The sequence below is a fragment of the Odontesthes bonariensis genome, chromosome 10 (genome assembly GCF_027942865.1).
Source record: "Odontesthes bonariensis isolate fOdoBon6 chromosome 10, fOdoBon6.hap1, whole genome shotgun sequence".
In the NCBI taxonomy this organism is placed as follows: domain Eukaryota; kingdom Metazoa; phylum Chordata; class Actinopteri; order Atheriniformes; family Atherinopsidae; genus Odontesthes; species Odontesthes bonariensis.
Window position 1 is genome coordinate 14820582 of NC_134515.1, and position 15427 is coordinate 14836008.

The following is a 15427-nucleotide window of genomic DNA, read 5'->3' on the forward strand; positions in this document are numbered from 1 at the left end:
AAACACTGAAGGCCATTGATTAGATTTCCAATGCTGACAAAAATCTTTGGTATTGGACTTCTGGACCATTGTTACAGTAATTACGTTCCTGTGTTCAGTGTGATTCACCGGCAGCGGAGTTGAAAGAAACTGAACATTGAGCGTTAATCTAGTTTCTATTTTGCCCCATTTTGCCCACCCTGGCAAATGCTGGTATGAAAGTGGCCACTTGGAGCCGTTTAAACATTGGTCTCTTTGCGCAGGCGCTTCATGCGCTGCACGTTGTTCTCCATGGCAGTGGGGTTGGTGATCTCTGTGGCACAGTTGGCAGGAAACCAGCCTCTCCCTCCATCCCGCATTCTCTCTCCATAGCACCACGCTAGGAAGAACAAACCATTTAGATGAGCTTATGAACACGTCTGCTTGAATGTGGATATGATCTGTTACGGTTTTGGTTGGAGGGAATTGGGTCTCACCTTCCTCTTTTTGCCGGACGATGACGAGCTCGGCCTGTCGCAGCCCGAGTTCATCTGGCTCCTTTGGCATGTAGGCTTTGGTGGCCTCATACTGTGGTAGACCTGAAATGCATTTACATGATGTACTGAAATGTGGTTCATAAAACAAACTGATTCTGGGTATGTTGACCTCAGCTCAGGTGCTCAAAGGCTCGCGTGACCAACAGTTTGCAAATGATTGATGAGATTCGTCATTGGTTGCCAATTAAATGTTACATAAACTCCTTATAAAGTCTGGTTACACATGGGTTTAAAACGTCTCTCTGTAATTAAAGTATGTCGCCTTACCATCTGTGCAAGTGACACCCGTCTGCTTGTGCTCTGTAAGAGCAACTATCCAGCGTGCGCGGTCCACCCTTGGAAAAAGAGAGTGTGGGGGTTACAAAACAAAGTCTGTTTCTGGTGTGAGGGTTACAGGTTAGCATCTCAGAGTGTAATTAAAACTGTCAGCAGAGGGAGTCAAACACAAAATGTCAGATGTGGTGTTCAGGACATACAAATGAGTGAAAACTATAAGAAATCACAGCTCAGCACAGCTCAGTATTCAGAGATCAAGCCTGTAGTTGTATTTATGTATGTATGAATATATTGTGTGATACAAAGACATCAGTTAGAAACAGCTATACCTCCAGATGTTTTCTGGATATATCATTCCCCATTTTAGGGATATTACGTAAACTTGGAAGGTTCATTCAATACAGATGGGACTTTAGGGCAGCAGTACCTGGAGTCAGCCACTAGGGAGAGTTGTTCTGATCTCCCCTCACTGTTCTTGCTCATCCGCAGTTTGAAGGAAAGGTGACCGGTGCTGTTCTTAGCGGGTGGAGACATCCGTCCCTCTGTATCCTCCCCGACCTCCACCTCCACATTCTCCAGCATAGCATAGTCCAACACCACAAAGCTCTCCTCGCTGGATATACCAAACCAGTGTTTAGTTAACTATGTCCACTGTCTGCAGCACGCAGGGACAATCAGAAATAATGTGAGTCAGACGCTCACACACGAAGCACTCAAACTAGACTATATATTGACTATCTACTTAAAGTCTATCCTATACAGTATCACCTGAAAGCTGGGTCACGCTGTTGACTTTTGTACCATTAAAATGACTCCAGCGTAGTGTGAGCTCCTTCCTCTGAGCCGACATTGTTTGCTTTCTCCCTAATTCAAAACAGATAGCTGTACTCAGTCGGGCTGACAAGCAGAATGCAAGATTGAAGAATCTGAAGTATGCACGCACAGCATCCATCCTCTCTCCTAGCTCTGTCCCTTTCTCATGCACTTTGCTCATGTTCCCTGCCAGCAGCTGGATCTATTTAGCTTCCTTGAGTCACCAAGAACTAACCCCAACATTGATGGAAGTCGCTTGTGATTCATAACCTTCTTTAACCTACTTTATCCACCGCCCAACCAGGTTCTTATTTATATTCCTAAAGTTTTTAAAGTCGTTTTCTTTTACTCTACAAACACGGAAAGCTAAAATGATCCACTAAGAACGAATATTGATAATTGGAAATGAAATGACTTGCAGGAGAATGTTTGCTGATACTTTTGCTTTCATATTGAGTCAGTGAAGTGTCCTGTAAGTGTCGATAGGTACCAGCTCACTTTTTTAAAGTCATTATAGCACTTTTGTGAAGCTAAAGTACTAGTTTGCACCATTCAATAAAAACACAACAATTTATTGACAAAATCTGATTGCACTAGTTCGGTGGTAAACGCTGTAAAAGCTGTGTGTGTGTGTGTGTGTGTGTACTCACGTCTTCTTCTTGGTGGCGATGACAACATCGTTGAAGACAAACAGGTAGTAGCTTCTGTTGCTGAAAGCCCTCCATATGCTGAGCTCTTCGGTGGAGATGGCCAGCTCACCGCACTTCTTCATCCATCGAGATGATGACACCAGCGGAAACGGCTGTGAGAACACAGGGTTAGCAAACGGACATGAGAAGGAAAGCTTTTGTGCAGTTAAGTTTCTTTATGTTCATTTTACAAAGCAAATCAAACCCTGTGAACTCTTCTCTGTTGAATGTGTCTGTGGGGAAGCATGCTCCGCTGTTACCTTGATTTTTCCAAACTCCATCTGTTTCTGGATGGTGTACATCTGCTCTGTCCTCTCCATCCGCCTTGCTCCATCGTTGCAGCTGGTGACCAACTGTTAAAGATAATGGTGGCACTTACAATCAACAGAACCACGACAAGAACACAGACATGTGGCACCACTGAGTGTTTTCCATGCAGCCATACCTTACTCATGGCGTTCAGAGACCAAACAGCAGCAAAGTACTCTGCTGTGTGTGCTGGAGTTTTCTGGCAGATAGTCTGAGGATAAAATATATATATTATTTGCGTCTGTAGGCAAATCAACATCATTCTCTTTCCTCCATTATGTTAGTCTAAAACTTGAGTTCCTTCATTAATAATATAGTGTTCAGCATCTGGGCTCAACTGTATAGTTATAGCTAGAAATACATTTGCTCCTTAAACCCAAAATTGTATTAATAATGCATTAATTTCCCCTTTAAAAACGACATAAGAAAATGGTTTTAATAAATATGGCTACACCCGTAGCACTATGACAATGTGAAAGGTGAATACTTAAAATCAGAGGTTTCTAACTATTCTGACCAGAGAAAGTTAGAAGCTTGACCATTTTCTTGCACATTCCACAGCGTTGCAGCATTGGACAAACTTCAGTCATTAACTTCCTGTGCATGCATACTAGAACAAGGAATTTGGACCAGTTAAATGGCCAAGTTGAACTCTACCTTTCCACGGAAACGATCTGAAACCAAAACGCAAAAGTGGCGTTTCGTTTTCACTTTTAAATCTGCATTAGACGAGCGTTTTAGGGTGAAAATCTGCGTGAATACGGAAACGCAAAAGTGTGTGACGTTTCATATTTATCGATGCAGTAAACACGCCAGATGGCTAGGTGGCAACACTACCAAGACCAAGGTCGCCTGCTCTCTCTATGAACTTCAAGAATATCGAGAACGTAGTTCATATTTTTGGTTTGTTCTTTACTACTCTCGCTCATCATTGCTGTTATCTGATGAAATGACTCTTGAACGTCAAGGCGAGTTGAAAGTCCGCAGGGACGGACATGTTGATAGCCTACTGATGTGTTTCTGGCGCTTTATTATGCTTGTCACGTCATTTCTATGTGACGAGAAACGCAGTTTTGCGTTTTTCATCCTTTACACGGTGGCGCGACAGTGGAGCGTTTTCAAGAATTCCACTCTGGAGGGCGGTTTCACTTTTTTGCGTTTTCATGCCCCCAAAACGCCGTTACCATCTAAACGATATAGTGCATCCGCAAAAAGGTTTTGCGTTTTTAACCCGTTTTCGTTTCCGTGTAAAGTGCCCCTAACTAGACTCAACTGTGCACGAAAAAACAAGAATGGGTTCAACAACAGGACAAAGATCCTAAATATTACTAAAAAATCCAAAGGGGGGCCTCCTCAGGAGGTCTAAGCTGAAGGCTTTATCGAGGCCCTCAGAGAGCCGGTCATGCCAGGCAACTTAAAAAATCTTAGAGATCTGAATGAAAAGATGAAAATTCCTCAGCCTTTACATGCTGTGATACTTACCAAAGGGAGTATTACTAAATACTTTTGCTTTGTGACATTTTCCTTTTCTGTTATTTTGAAAAAGTAAAACAATGGAAATAAAAATTTTGCTTCAATTATAATATATATATTGCGTAAGGTTTTGAGAGCTGTTCAAATATGAGAGAAAAGATGAAACTGACATCAAGCAGCAGCGGTAGTCTGGTTACTCGCTGCATGGGCAGGATGAGGAAGGACAGCATGGGCAGGCCTCCACAATCACTGCTCCCCTCGATTTTCTTCAAAGTCTCTTTGAAAGCAGAGTTATTGTTCCTGGGAGACACGAACAGAAAAAAGTTCAGCTCATCGTGCCGTGTCACGGTAGACACTCCGCGGCTTGTTTTAGTTTGTTCTGGCACTCACAGCAGCGTCTGCAGTGTCCTCTGTTGGAAGGTCTCGTTGGAGCAGTAGACGATGTAGGGCTCGAAGTGGCGGGCAGCGTGGTTCTGAACAATGTCGCTGATGTCCCAGATCACCGGGTTTACATTGTGACGTTGTTCCAGATCCTCAAAAAAACTGAAAATTGAGCAGGAGGGAAAGGCAGCTGATGAATGTGTTTTTCCTCACCACAGCAGTATACACACAGCTTGGAAGATGAAGTGTGTCCGGGCTGAAGTGATTTATAACTTTCACTGTATTATTGTGTCACAAGAACAATGAATGTAGGATGTTTTCACCTTGTAATTTGGACCCAGAGAGAGGTACAGCAATTCCATTTTTTACAATACAATTTTCACCTTTATAATAAAATAAATAAATGCAGAAATGATGTTAAAAGCTCTCTTTACTGTAAGATCCACATGATCTCTTCTGCCAAACCTTTGTAAAAGCCTTTTCCATTTTTAGCACCATCAACAATATGAATGAGTCTCAGCTTGTCCCTTTCTAACAAAAGAAAAAGAGTAAAATGACACCTAAAACACAGCCCCACCTCGGAACAAACTACACGACACACATTCACATGTAACATGTATCACACAGAAGCTTCCTGACACACTGTCCTTTCGTTTCACTGATCCTGTTCTACTCTATCACAATCAAAAACAAGTGTCTTCCTTTGCAGGTAAAACTTGATCTACTCTAATTCAAAATGTAAAAAAAAGTCAAAGTAAAAAAACAACACAGGGAGGCCGTCCTCAAAAACATTATCACCTTGAGGACCGGGAATACCACTCACAGCGGCTTCAGTGAAGGCAGCAGAACCAGTTTGGCCTGCAAGACTAAACATGTTAATAGAGCCTACAGGGGACTAAAGAAATGCTAAAGAAAACTACTCTCCCTGAAACTTCAAATCAGCCTATATCCCACCTGAAACCACATCCCAGTGGGAACTAAAATTACAGCACAACATGAAAACACACAAATCCATTCATAGTGAATGGATAGTCTATTGCCTTGCCTCACTCTCTCTGATAGTATCACTGGGTCTCTTTAAGGAGGTGGTAAAAATACCAAACCAACTGGTATCTCATGTGCTTTCGACACACATGTGCACACATGCACGTAGGAATTTTACCAGAAAAAAAGATTATACATGGATGTGAAAAAAAAGGGGGGGGGAAATGTCATTCATACCCTCATTTTAAGAATTAGGATTTCAATAATCATATTTATCAAAACAAATGCATTGCAATTTATCTCAAAAGTGTATCAAAAGAAAAAGCCAACAAAAGGCTGTTGTGCTGACCGTTGGCTGACTTTGTGGATGACGGAGATGTTGGAGAAGAGGTGGTGGTGCTCTGTGGCTGTCATTGTTTTCCTCAGCGCCTCGCTGTCCTTGAAGTGACGTACCAGGATGCCCAGGCTGTGCAGGTACGAATGCTCTGAGGTGATGATCTCAAAAATGGCCTGTCAAATAATCACCACAGTCAAATGAGTGCGACGCCGCAACTCTCATGTGAAACGTGCTAAAAACACACAGTATGATTCTGTTAAGTAAATAAAACCCTAAAAACTTCAGGCATCTTCTTTGGGATTAGGCTTAAAACTATCCTTTGATACCCTAAATAATTCCTTTAGTTAGGCTGCCGTAGGCCGAGGCTAAAGAGGCTTTTCTCATGATACATTGAGCACCTCCTCCTACGCCGCTCTTTATATACATACTAAGTGAGCCCTAGATGTGATTTCAGTGTTGCGTCTATGTGTAGCCATCATTTAGCTATGAATATGAATGTTAGCAGTTTTTTTCCCCTTATGACTTCATTCATATATCACACAAACGAATGCAAATATGTAAAATGCAAAACTGAAGTCTGTAAATCATGTTAAAATCCCAGAAAACACCCACCGAGATTCCAATTTTCAATTTTCCATTTGAAAATGAGTTTTTTTTAACCCACTTTCAGCTGCCAAAAATGCAGTTATAACATCATCGTGTCACAAAGGCACCTTCGCTTGTTCAGTCTGGAGTTGAAAGACAGCCAGTATTAATCAATATGGAGATGTTTTTCCAAACTCATTCCAAGTCCTTGTTTAGAGGTCATGATTTCAACAGATTTATCGTCTCATCTAAAATGTAAATATGGAACTATACAGACTGTATGCTGCCAGCAAAATGGTTTCAGGAAACGGGCGGCAGGTGATTATCTGAATGTAAATAAATTTCATGTCATTTAGCATAATTGAACAATTACAGCTTCAACTAGTCCACAGAAATAATGCGCCTCAAAATGAAGATGGTGTAATCCTGCCATATGAAAGTAGGTAGCTTTTCAGCTCAGCAAGTGAAACACTAGGCGAGTTCTATCTATATTTCTTATCATCGTAAAATTTGGACTAAATGTTTAATCAAAGTCTTCAGGCCTGAATGACTAAAATGTTCCCTTTTAGCCTGCCATTTAGCTGTTTGTTTTTTTTTAGATATCTTTTCAACCAAAAAATGCTCTGAGTATATACCATTAGAGCTTCCTTTGTGTTTTTCTTTTTCACAGCAGGTATGCCTGGCTGTATGAGAAGTCCCTTGCTTGTCATGCGGTGGTGACACACCTTCTACAATCTTTCCTCCAATAAAGATGAAGTGGCTCAGAGAGGACCAAAGTGCACAAACTAAGCTGAAACAAATATGCCACAAAACAGTATTTAAAGTCAATCCCACTCAGCAAAACGTCAAGAAAATGCTTAATAAGAAGAAGTCTGGAGAGCACTGTTTCAGCCTTACAGCTCGTTCCAAGATAAAAAGATACAAAAGGCAAAGCACCTGTTCAGGAACAACCAAAGCATGATTACACACGCAGGGTGTGGCTTTATTCAGCAACTGAGAGCACACAAGGTGGACCTTTGGTATTGACACAACATTTAACATTTTAGACTGCTGGCGAAGACACATTACAAAGGGGAAATCCACCCACAGATAGTGTTTCAGTGTGTCCATAGTCTCAATTTGTGATGTTCTATGAAAGATCACAGAATCAGTTAGTGTTGTCACCAACATGATCTGATTCTGCATCTGTTTTACATCAGAGACACTTCTTAGAGGCCTTTCGACATTCTACCCAACGACACTCTCGTCACTCAGCTGATTGCGCAACACTGGCTTGATGTGTTGTGATTAACAAGAGGAGGGGGGGTCAGCGTGTACCCTTGCAGTCTTAAGCAGATGATAAGGACACGCAAATGTGAAAAGCCGGAATTCACCCTTTGCGTCAAGTTTATGTACCCATTTCAAATGTTAAATCTGGAAACGCATACAGTACTCACCTCTTGTCTCTTTCTTTCTTGAGATGTGATTTTTGATAAAATATCTGTGTCCTTCACCTTTGCAAGACAAAAGGAACAGAAACCAAAGGTAAAACTCCAGCGCTTTCTTTGTATGGCATAAAGAATGCTTCGAAAAACGGAACATACCGATTCAGTGCTGTGATATCAAGAACAGACTTATTGATTCTAAATATATAATAAGTTTTACATACATACTGTATGTAGAGCAAATAAAACAGCACTGCACTCTTTTAAAGGAGGTGAAAATAAAAAGATGAAGAAGCAACAACATTTCATCAGGGTGCAAACTGTGTTTTCTGCCAGCGGAAGTGATGACTGAAATATATTTACACACATTTGCACTTGTTTAATTATGGCAAATATATCATCAAGCACTTTTACAGAGCTCTTATATCAAACTTAATATTTGAAGACTTACCTGCGGCAGCTGGCTCCAGGTGAGCTGTGCTGGTCTGTAGCTCTTCACCACAATGCCCTGGTCCTCCACAGGAGGCTCCACCACGACAAAGTCATCCAGCAGCTCGTCCTGGTTGGTGGAGTTAAGTCCACGCTCACGCATCTCCTGGTAGAGGCACGGTGTAGCTGATGGTTGCATCCACATAAAAAAAAAAAAAAACCAAAACATCACTAAAGATTCAAACCAAAAGTATTTTTGCTTCACACAGAAAAACATACAGCTAAATTCCACATGAAGAGCTTTGAAGGGGTGAAGATACCAGGATTTTTAATAGATATTCATTTTACAGTGAGATTATGCGCACAAAATCCAAATTTCATTCACCCACAAATCTGTAAGAAGTAACGAGACAAAGGTTGTCATGAATATTCATAAAAGTAATGAAGAAATTTGCTCAAGCTGAGCTGGAACTTGTCAACATACTAGTACAGGTTCCTTTGAGAATTTATGTTATGTGTGAGGTCAGAGCTTTTATACTAATTATATTCAAAATAAAATCTGATTTAATTTGGCTGACTCTGCACTTTTAATTTCTTAAACTCTTTCGGAGGATTGAATGTGATCAGAGGGTTTTGGAGGTAGGTTTTAAGCAGTTGTTAGATATCAGCTATATAAAAAGACACTTTTTGACTCAACTCTTCTGAAGTCCACATAACAACAAAAATGCTTAAATTATAAAGGAGAAGTGGCTGTGTCCGACAGTCAGGGGTAAGTGTCCAACCTTCAGGACTCAACAAACATTTAATCATGCTGGGAGCATTCTGAGCCACTGCTTTCCTGTTTGGTTCTCCTCTGCTGCCTCAAACTCTTTTCCAAACAATGCCGTGGAAATGATTCCAACCACATGGCAGATCCAGCTTTCTGGGAACAATTTCATCACACAATAATTCTACAATGTTCAATTTCTTTTGCAATCTAATTTGAAAAGTGTCAAACGTCTCTGTGTTTTTTTTGTTTGTTTTTTTTCCAGCTGCTTGTAGTCACAATGCCAAATTTAGCCAAGCGGACAAAATGACACATGATGTGAACATACCATTTTTGAATGAACCACGCTGGTTCCTCTTTCTTCCCAGGGTTCGCTAGAGAGGAGACAGGAGCACAGCTCGAGTTTATCATTGTGACTAAAGGCGAATTCAGAAAATTCTGAAATCAAGTCAAAAATCAAATTAATACGAAATCAAAGAATCAAACATTAGCTTCTACGTTTCGCAATAATCTAGATTGAGATTTTAATAGCAGGAAAATTACAGCTTCTAATGAACATTTATTATGAGACAATCAGAAACTAATAGCTTAGATTGTTACTTATATGCTGTTTAGTTTACTGTAGCTTAACAGCAACATGAAAAAGCAGAGCACTGCTCTTTCACCCACCCCCCCTCTCAACATACTGTGTGTACCTTGCGTCCAGGGCTGCGAGCTGGACCCGGACTGCTTGCTCTGTTCTCATGAACAGGTTTCAGCATGGCGGGCGCCGCTTGTTTTGCTGCCAAGGCTTCAATGTCCAGGCTGGTGACTGCCGCTCTGTAAGACTTGTTCCTGCGGTTCCTCCTCAAAGACAAGCCATCTCCATCACTGTCATAATCCTCCCAGGACACATCTGGCCCCTGGGCTGAGTGACGGCCGTGGTGCCCACTGCTGGAGTTCTCTAGTCCCACTGGGAACGTCACCACAGTGGTGTGGTGTCGGTTTTTAGGTCGGCTGGACACAGCTAAATTCTTGGGGATGAGCTGGTGGGTGCCAACCTTCAGTGCTGCACGACTCTCTGTGCTCAAAACCACCTGCTGGGGCACAACCGTCCCATCTGGTATATCTTCCGGGGGTGTGGATGTATTCTTCTGGGGTGTGGGGGAGCTTTCTGATGGGCAGTCTTTATCACCTGGCTCATATATATGCAGTTCTGTGGAAAAGTGGTTTTCCAGAAGTGGAGGAGCCTGGTCAGCCATACAGCTGTCCGATTCCCTTTGTGACATGGTGTCCTCCTGCTGTGGCGTTGTCCCCGTCTCCTGAGCTCTTCAGCACCTAATACACTGGAGGAAACTGAAGAGGAGGGAGAAAAAGAAAAACAGCCATTACATGCATATCAAGTCCAGGAAAAGTGTGTGAACTAAAACCTTAAATGTGGGCATGGAAAAACGGAGAGGCGAATAATCTGGCCCAGAAATACCTCCAGGCCCCCTCAGTGGAGTTCTCAAATCACATCCCAACTGTGACCAAACTCCCATCCCACAGTGAAGGGGCTTTCAGTGGAATGGAGCAGCCAGTTGTGTCAGACAACAAACTCATTTCCAGGGGACTTAACCCATGAGCCATTGCTCACTCCAACCTGCATTTGCCCACACAAAAACACTCAAAGAAACTTGCTCTAGCAAATCTGTGCGCCACAGAAACTACAATAAAACAAACTCATACTCATGTCTGATAAGTGCTCCTGCCCTGCTGTCTCAGGGGCTGATAACTACATTATCATGTCTGCAGCGCAGCTCTAAACATGTTATTACGGTCTGAAAATGACACTCAGGACGGACAACATGAAATTAGCAGTTTTAAGCGTAGCCTACTGTTCTGTGCCTTTAGTAAATGAACAGCTTGAATTGACCATCTTGTCTGTCCAGTCGCAGTCTTGAGTTTACAGTAACTCTGCCGCTTGAAAGACGGATTAGGGTGGGGGAAAAATGTCTGCCTCACATTCCCATGGTCCATAACTGCGAGCTGATACTCGACTCAAACACGGAGCCCATCAATCTTACCTGAGAGAGCTGCGCTTTCAATACCAGCCGTCTTTCTCTGGTCAGTCGGCGGTTCTGGTAGAGCTGTGGTCAGATGAGTGGAAAAGTGCAGCAGCAGCAGCGGCGGCTACAGTCCTCCGCTGCAGTCTGCCCACTTCTTCCTCATTAAGCCGAGCTGCTTACGTCACTACAGGTGAGCGCCACTCAAACACGCATAAATTGACAGTTTAGATAAAAGCAGGCCCACAGAAAGCACCTTCGCTCAAATAAACAGCTACACACTCGATGCTCGACGACCCTCCCTGTGATGTTGTAGTCCGTGGACGCTTAAAAACCCAACCAGGTTACAACTGTTGCATTTTAAGGATCAGGTAGAGTTTGAATTTAGTCCAGTTGCAGAGTTTTTGCAAATACACGCGGGTAACTCTTCGTCATTTGTCAACTTGACTTGGACAGTAGTATGTTTTTAATAATTTGTTTGTGGATATCTCACCTGGCTGGTAAAACGGCTATCTGGCACGCCCTGGTGGTCAATATGCGACACTACACCCTCCACTGACCAGGCTCAAATCCAAACAGGAAACAATCTACATTTTCTCATGTAGATCTATTTGAGAAAATAATGCAGTTAGAATAGAAACAAATTGTTGTGCGGGAATATTTTAGTGTCTCGCACTTTTTGAATGCAGTTTTGTAGTTATTTTTATTTAGTATTTTTACTTTAACAGCGTTGAAGGCTCTTTTGTCATTGTACACATTTTTGTTGTAATCCCTGAATGGATTTTCCTGTTAGCTGACACGAGTTTTCTTCCAAAATGTTCGATATATATTTTTTAAAGGTGAATCTTTTTGACGTGGAAATGTCAATGTTGAAAACCTATGTTGTTACTTGCAAAGACAAACTTCAAGGAGAAAGCACATCAGGTGTTTTCTTTTGTCAAATACAGGCACTCCCAATCAACTCAAACTGAGGATTTTTCCCTTTTTTTCTCAAATATGCAGCCAACATTGATGCTATTGCTTTAAAAAAAAAAAAAAAAAAAACTTAAATATGAATCTAGACAAAAAAGAAGGAAAATTAAATGTCAGTCACATATTTAAAGAATGAATAAATAACAAAAAAATAATGCTGAACATTTTTTGGAAATAATATGAAGCTAAATGAAACAGTGGCTAAAGATAGAAAAGGAAAACAAAAAAAAAGGAAAACAAAAATGTTATTCTTGTGGTCAAAATAAGCTGCTTTGTCCATGTTAGTTTGAAATGACCAAACAATACATCACTTTGTAAAGCACCTCAAGTTATTTTTTTCATTAGCATATATATATGAGCACATTTGTGTATGTGACAAAGGGCAGTATTAGAATTTGTATTTGGAAGTTTTTGGATGACTGAGCGAAGGTTTCTTTTTTTTTTCTTTTTTGTCACCTGAACAGATGGCGCAGAAACATTGAATACAAATTCACTTTAACGGGACAGAAAAACACATCAGAGCACAAGTTAAATGGTCATTAAATGGCCTAAAATAAAGTTTTGCGCAATATTTCATGAACAACAACAAAATGATTCAGTTAAAATATTGGTATCGGCACTGTATTCCAAAGCTTAAAAAATGCCTCCACAACTCAGTCTTAATATTTTTCATTGAGGCTGAAGACAAACTCAGAACAAACACAAAACAAACATCTTTTGGTGATCAAAGATTTATTCTTCTCATTTTCAACAGTCTGAAAATATAATTATACAGGATTAAGCCAACGTTCTACCCAAGCAAGGCTGAGACACAAAATGTAACATGGAAATTATGAAATGACAAAATTTTGAGGGTATCTAGAGTATCTCCCTCTCTCTCTCCATATATATATATATATATATATATATATATATATATATATATATATATATATATATATATATATATATATATATATATGTGTGTGTGTGTGTGTGTGTATATATATATGTAATTAAATGGCAATGACATTTACATCATTTTCAGTTTTAATATCTTATGGCATCCGATGGAAAGTAAATCTGAATATTTCCAAATGATCAACCAGGCCCATATTATTCACGGAGACTCGATGTGTGTGCTTGATATCTTATATCTGTTAAAATGTACATCCAGCATTACAGGAAGTAAACAGAATATTTTCCACAGTGTGGAAGGACCAATGGGTCACGATTGCAAAGAGAGCATGAGTATAAGGTTTACTCGTAAATGTCAATGCACCGATTCATGCACTGGAAAATTTCAAATCCATCTCTGAATATTCACCACACATTTGCCACATTTACATAATGAGCTCGAAACTGTTGAACCTATTCTCCGTCAACTTGTAAACCTGGAAATGGAAGGAGCACAGAAGTAGTGGTCGCAGCATCATTGTCAGCGTGGTATTTTGAGTTGGTTCTGTTATGAAAAAGCAATATCCCTGAATGTTTAATGTGAATTCTACAGTACAGTTTTTTTGAAGCTTTGTTCTGATTTACGTTCAAAGGTTTGACCAAAGACAGTTGAGTATTGAAAGTGGACATTACTAAAGAATAGCTGGCATCATCTGGGGAACAGCGCATTTCTATAATCCTGCCTGTGGAAGACAGAGAGAGTTTGACAACGTGTAACCAGATCTGCTCATCAAAGATTTATCCTCCAGGTTAGTGGGACAGAGGACGGAACGGGACACAGAACAAACTCATGTCTTTTTCTCGACTATTGCAATTTTCAGAGCTCAGATTAAAACCGCTGGTGTAAGACGCAGCTCTTCTGATGTGCATGTTTTTGTTAAAGGCCATGCTCACAGAGAAATCTGGCAGGTTTTCGACTAACTTTGTGCCTCTTTCCTTTTCCTCGTTTTACATTTTTCCTAATATCACACCACAACATGCTTGGTCCCCATGATGCAACACAACATTTCACATTCGTGATCACCCTAGCTTAACATTTAGGTCACATTTTGAGAAACTGCATTGAAATTTTAGAGCTTTTTCTCCAGTGATAAAATTCAATTTACAAAGCTACATAATCTTTGCAGCATTTAAAAATAGAATATTTATTAATATTCCAAATCCACAGAAAAATTAAAACATGCCTAACTAAAGAAACTGAAGTGGTGGAGGTGTGTTATGATTTGCTTCACTAGAATTAAAACTGGCAGTAAAATGAAGCCTAGAAAGTGCTTCTATGAGCTTGATACAAAAATATCATGACTAAGACATGGTAAAGATGTGATACAACTAAGATACAAGGATGTATGATGGAACAAGCATTTGCTGAGTATACCATTTGTATATGACACATATGTTGGAACTACTTCTCATTCATTGCGTAATGGTGAGTGGGGTTAACAAAGGGCGATATAAATGCAACAACAGGATCACAAGCAACTTTTCTTTTAGAATCTATCACAAGCCTATCAAATCTACGTGAAATATCCTCTAGTGATTTGCAGGAAAGTAGATAGATGCTACGTGTGATCCTAATTTAGTTCAGGACGTGCATTCATAGCAAACGCCTTAAAAGAGTCAGTGCATGTCAGAAGTTTTGTGCTAAAAGACCAAGAGTTTGAGTCTATGAGACTTTCAGTGGGAGGTGGAGGATCATTCTGCTGTTTCACCCGAGCTGAGCCTCTGTGGACAGCAGAAACCACAGCGCGGGCCTGAGTTACTGGAGGCCGAAGAGTGACACGACAGAGTTTAGGGGAGACGAGCTCTTCCCCGCTGTCTGATGGACAGTGTGGGTTAGAGGATGAGGGAGGGAGATGCGCTATGGTGAGTGTGCGAGGATGCAGAACACTGCGAGGCAGTGGATGGGGAGATGATCCAGTTCACTTTTTGGCTACATCACCTTTCTTCAGAATTATCTGCCGCTGCCAGGGGGCCAGTTTGGTCTCATCGTAGCCCAGGGTCCGTAGTCTCTCCTGCTCCGTCTTTTCCTCCATCTCCTTCGCCTGTTTGGCCTGCTGTTCTGCTTTTCTGTATCCATCCACGAAGAAAGGTTAAAGACAAAACAGTAATTAGCATTATACAGCGATCCTACACAAAGTTTCAGCATGCAGGTTAGTTTTCTTATCCGATTCCCCAGAGCTTCACTTTCTTCCATAATAACACCTCATTGTGAAAAATGTGTGGAAATCAGCATCTCTGGTTTTAGACAAAAAAAAATGCACTGATTTCCTCCCATTCAGGTCCATATTATCCCAAATATGTTTTGGTGGGACTGAGTGCAGAGCCCAGCCCAGTCATGTTCCTTGCAACTAAAATAGCCATTTCTTTATGGATTTGTGGTGAGAATATTGCCATGTTATAAAAGGAAGGTCCCTTTTGCCTCATAGCTGAGACTCAAGAAAAAAAAACACATTTTGTGTACTCTTAGTCGGGGAAATAAGATATCTGCACACACGTTTGGACAATACAGTGAGT

At 40.9% G+C, this 15427-nt stretch overlaps 2 protein-coding genes across 3 annotated transcripts in view; both read right to left on the reverse strand.

The window, feature by feature from the left end:
• Window positions 1-167: 167 nt before the first annotated feature.
• Window positions 168-11410, reverse strand: arhgef16 (Rho guanine nucleotide exchange factor (GEF) 16). Of its 2 annotated transcripts, none has more exons than XM_075476423.1 (15): window positions 11027-11410; window positions 9668-10316; window positions 9310-9355; window positions 8238-8401; window positions 7799-7855; window positions 5790-5950; window positions 4466-4618; window positions 4246-4375; window positions 2739-2813; window positions 2554-2646; window positions 2255-2406; window positions 1219-1404; window positions 783-850; window positions 456-557; window positions 168-358 (listed from the first exon to the last, which is right to left on the reverse strand). In XM_075476423.1, exons 2-15 carry the CDS (start codon window positions 10247-10249, stop codon window positions 219-221), a joined length of 2109 nt encoding a protein of 702 aa, XP_075332538.1. In that variant the 5' UTR covers window positions 10250-10316; window positions 11027-11410; the 3' UTR covers window positions 168-218. The 2 variants fall into 2 exon arrangements, with proteins under 2 accessions (XP_075332538.1, XP_075332539.1); XM_075476424.1 differs by having other exon boundaries at window positions 9677-10316; window positions 11027-11408.
• A 2507-nt stretch (window positions 11411-13917) lies between these two features.
• espn (espin) overlaps window positions 13918-15427 on the reverse strand; it is a 41802-nt gene continuing 40292 nt past the window's right edge. Inside the window, exon 14 of the mRNA XM_075476425.1 lies at window positions 13918-14980. Coding sequence (XP_075332540.1) covers window positions 14833-14980 — 148 coding nt within the window. The 3' untranslated portion in view covers window positions 13918-14832. The remainder of the gene's footprint in view (window positions 14981-15427) is intronic.

Bases quoted from the DNA above. Each gene is read 5' to 3' on its own strand.
- arhgef16 (XM_075476423.1), bottom strand. From the start codon at position 10,249: ATGTCACAAAGGGAATCGGACAGCTGTATGGCTGACCAGGCTCCTCCA. The intron at 7,856-8,237 runs GTAAGTCTTCAA...TGTCTTGCAAAG, and splicing joins CCTGGAGCCAGCTGCCGCAG to GTGAAGGACACAGATATTTT. The intron at 359-455 runs GTGAGACCCAAT...TGTTCTTCCTAG, and splicing joins CGTCCGGCAAAAAGAGGAAG to CGTGGTGCTATGGAGAGAGA.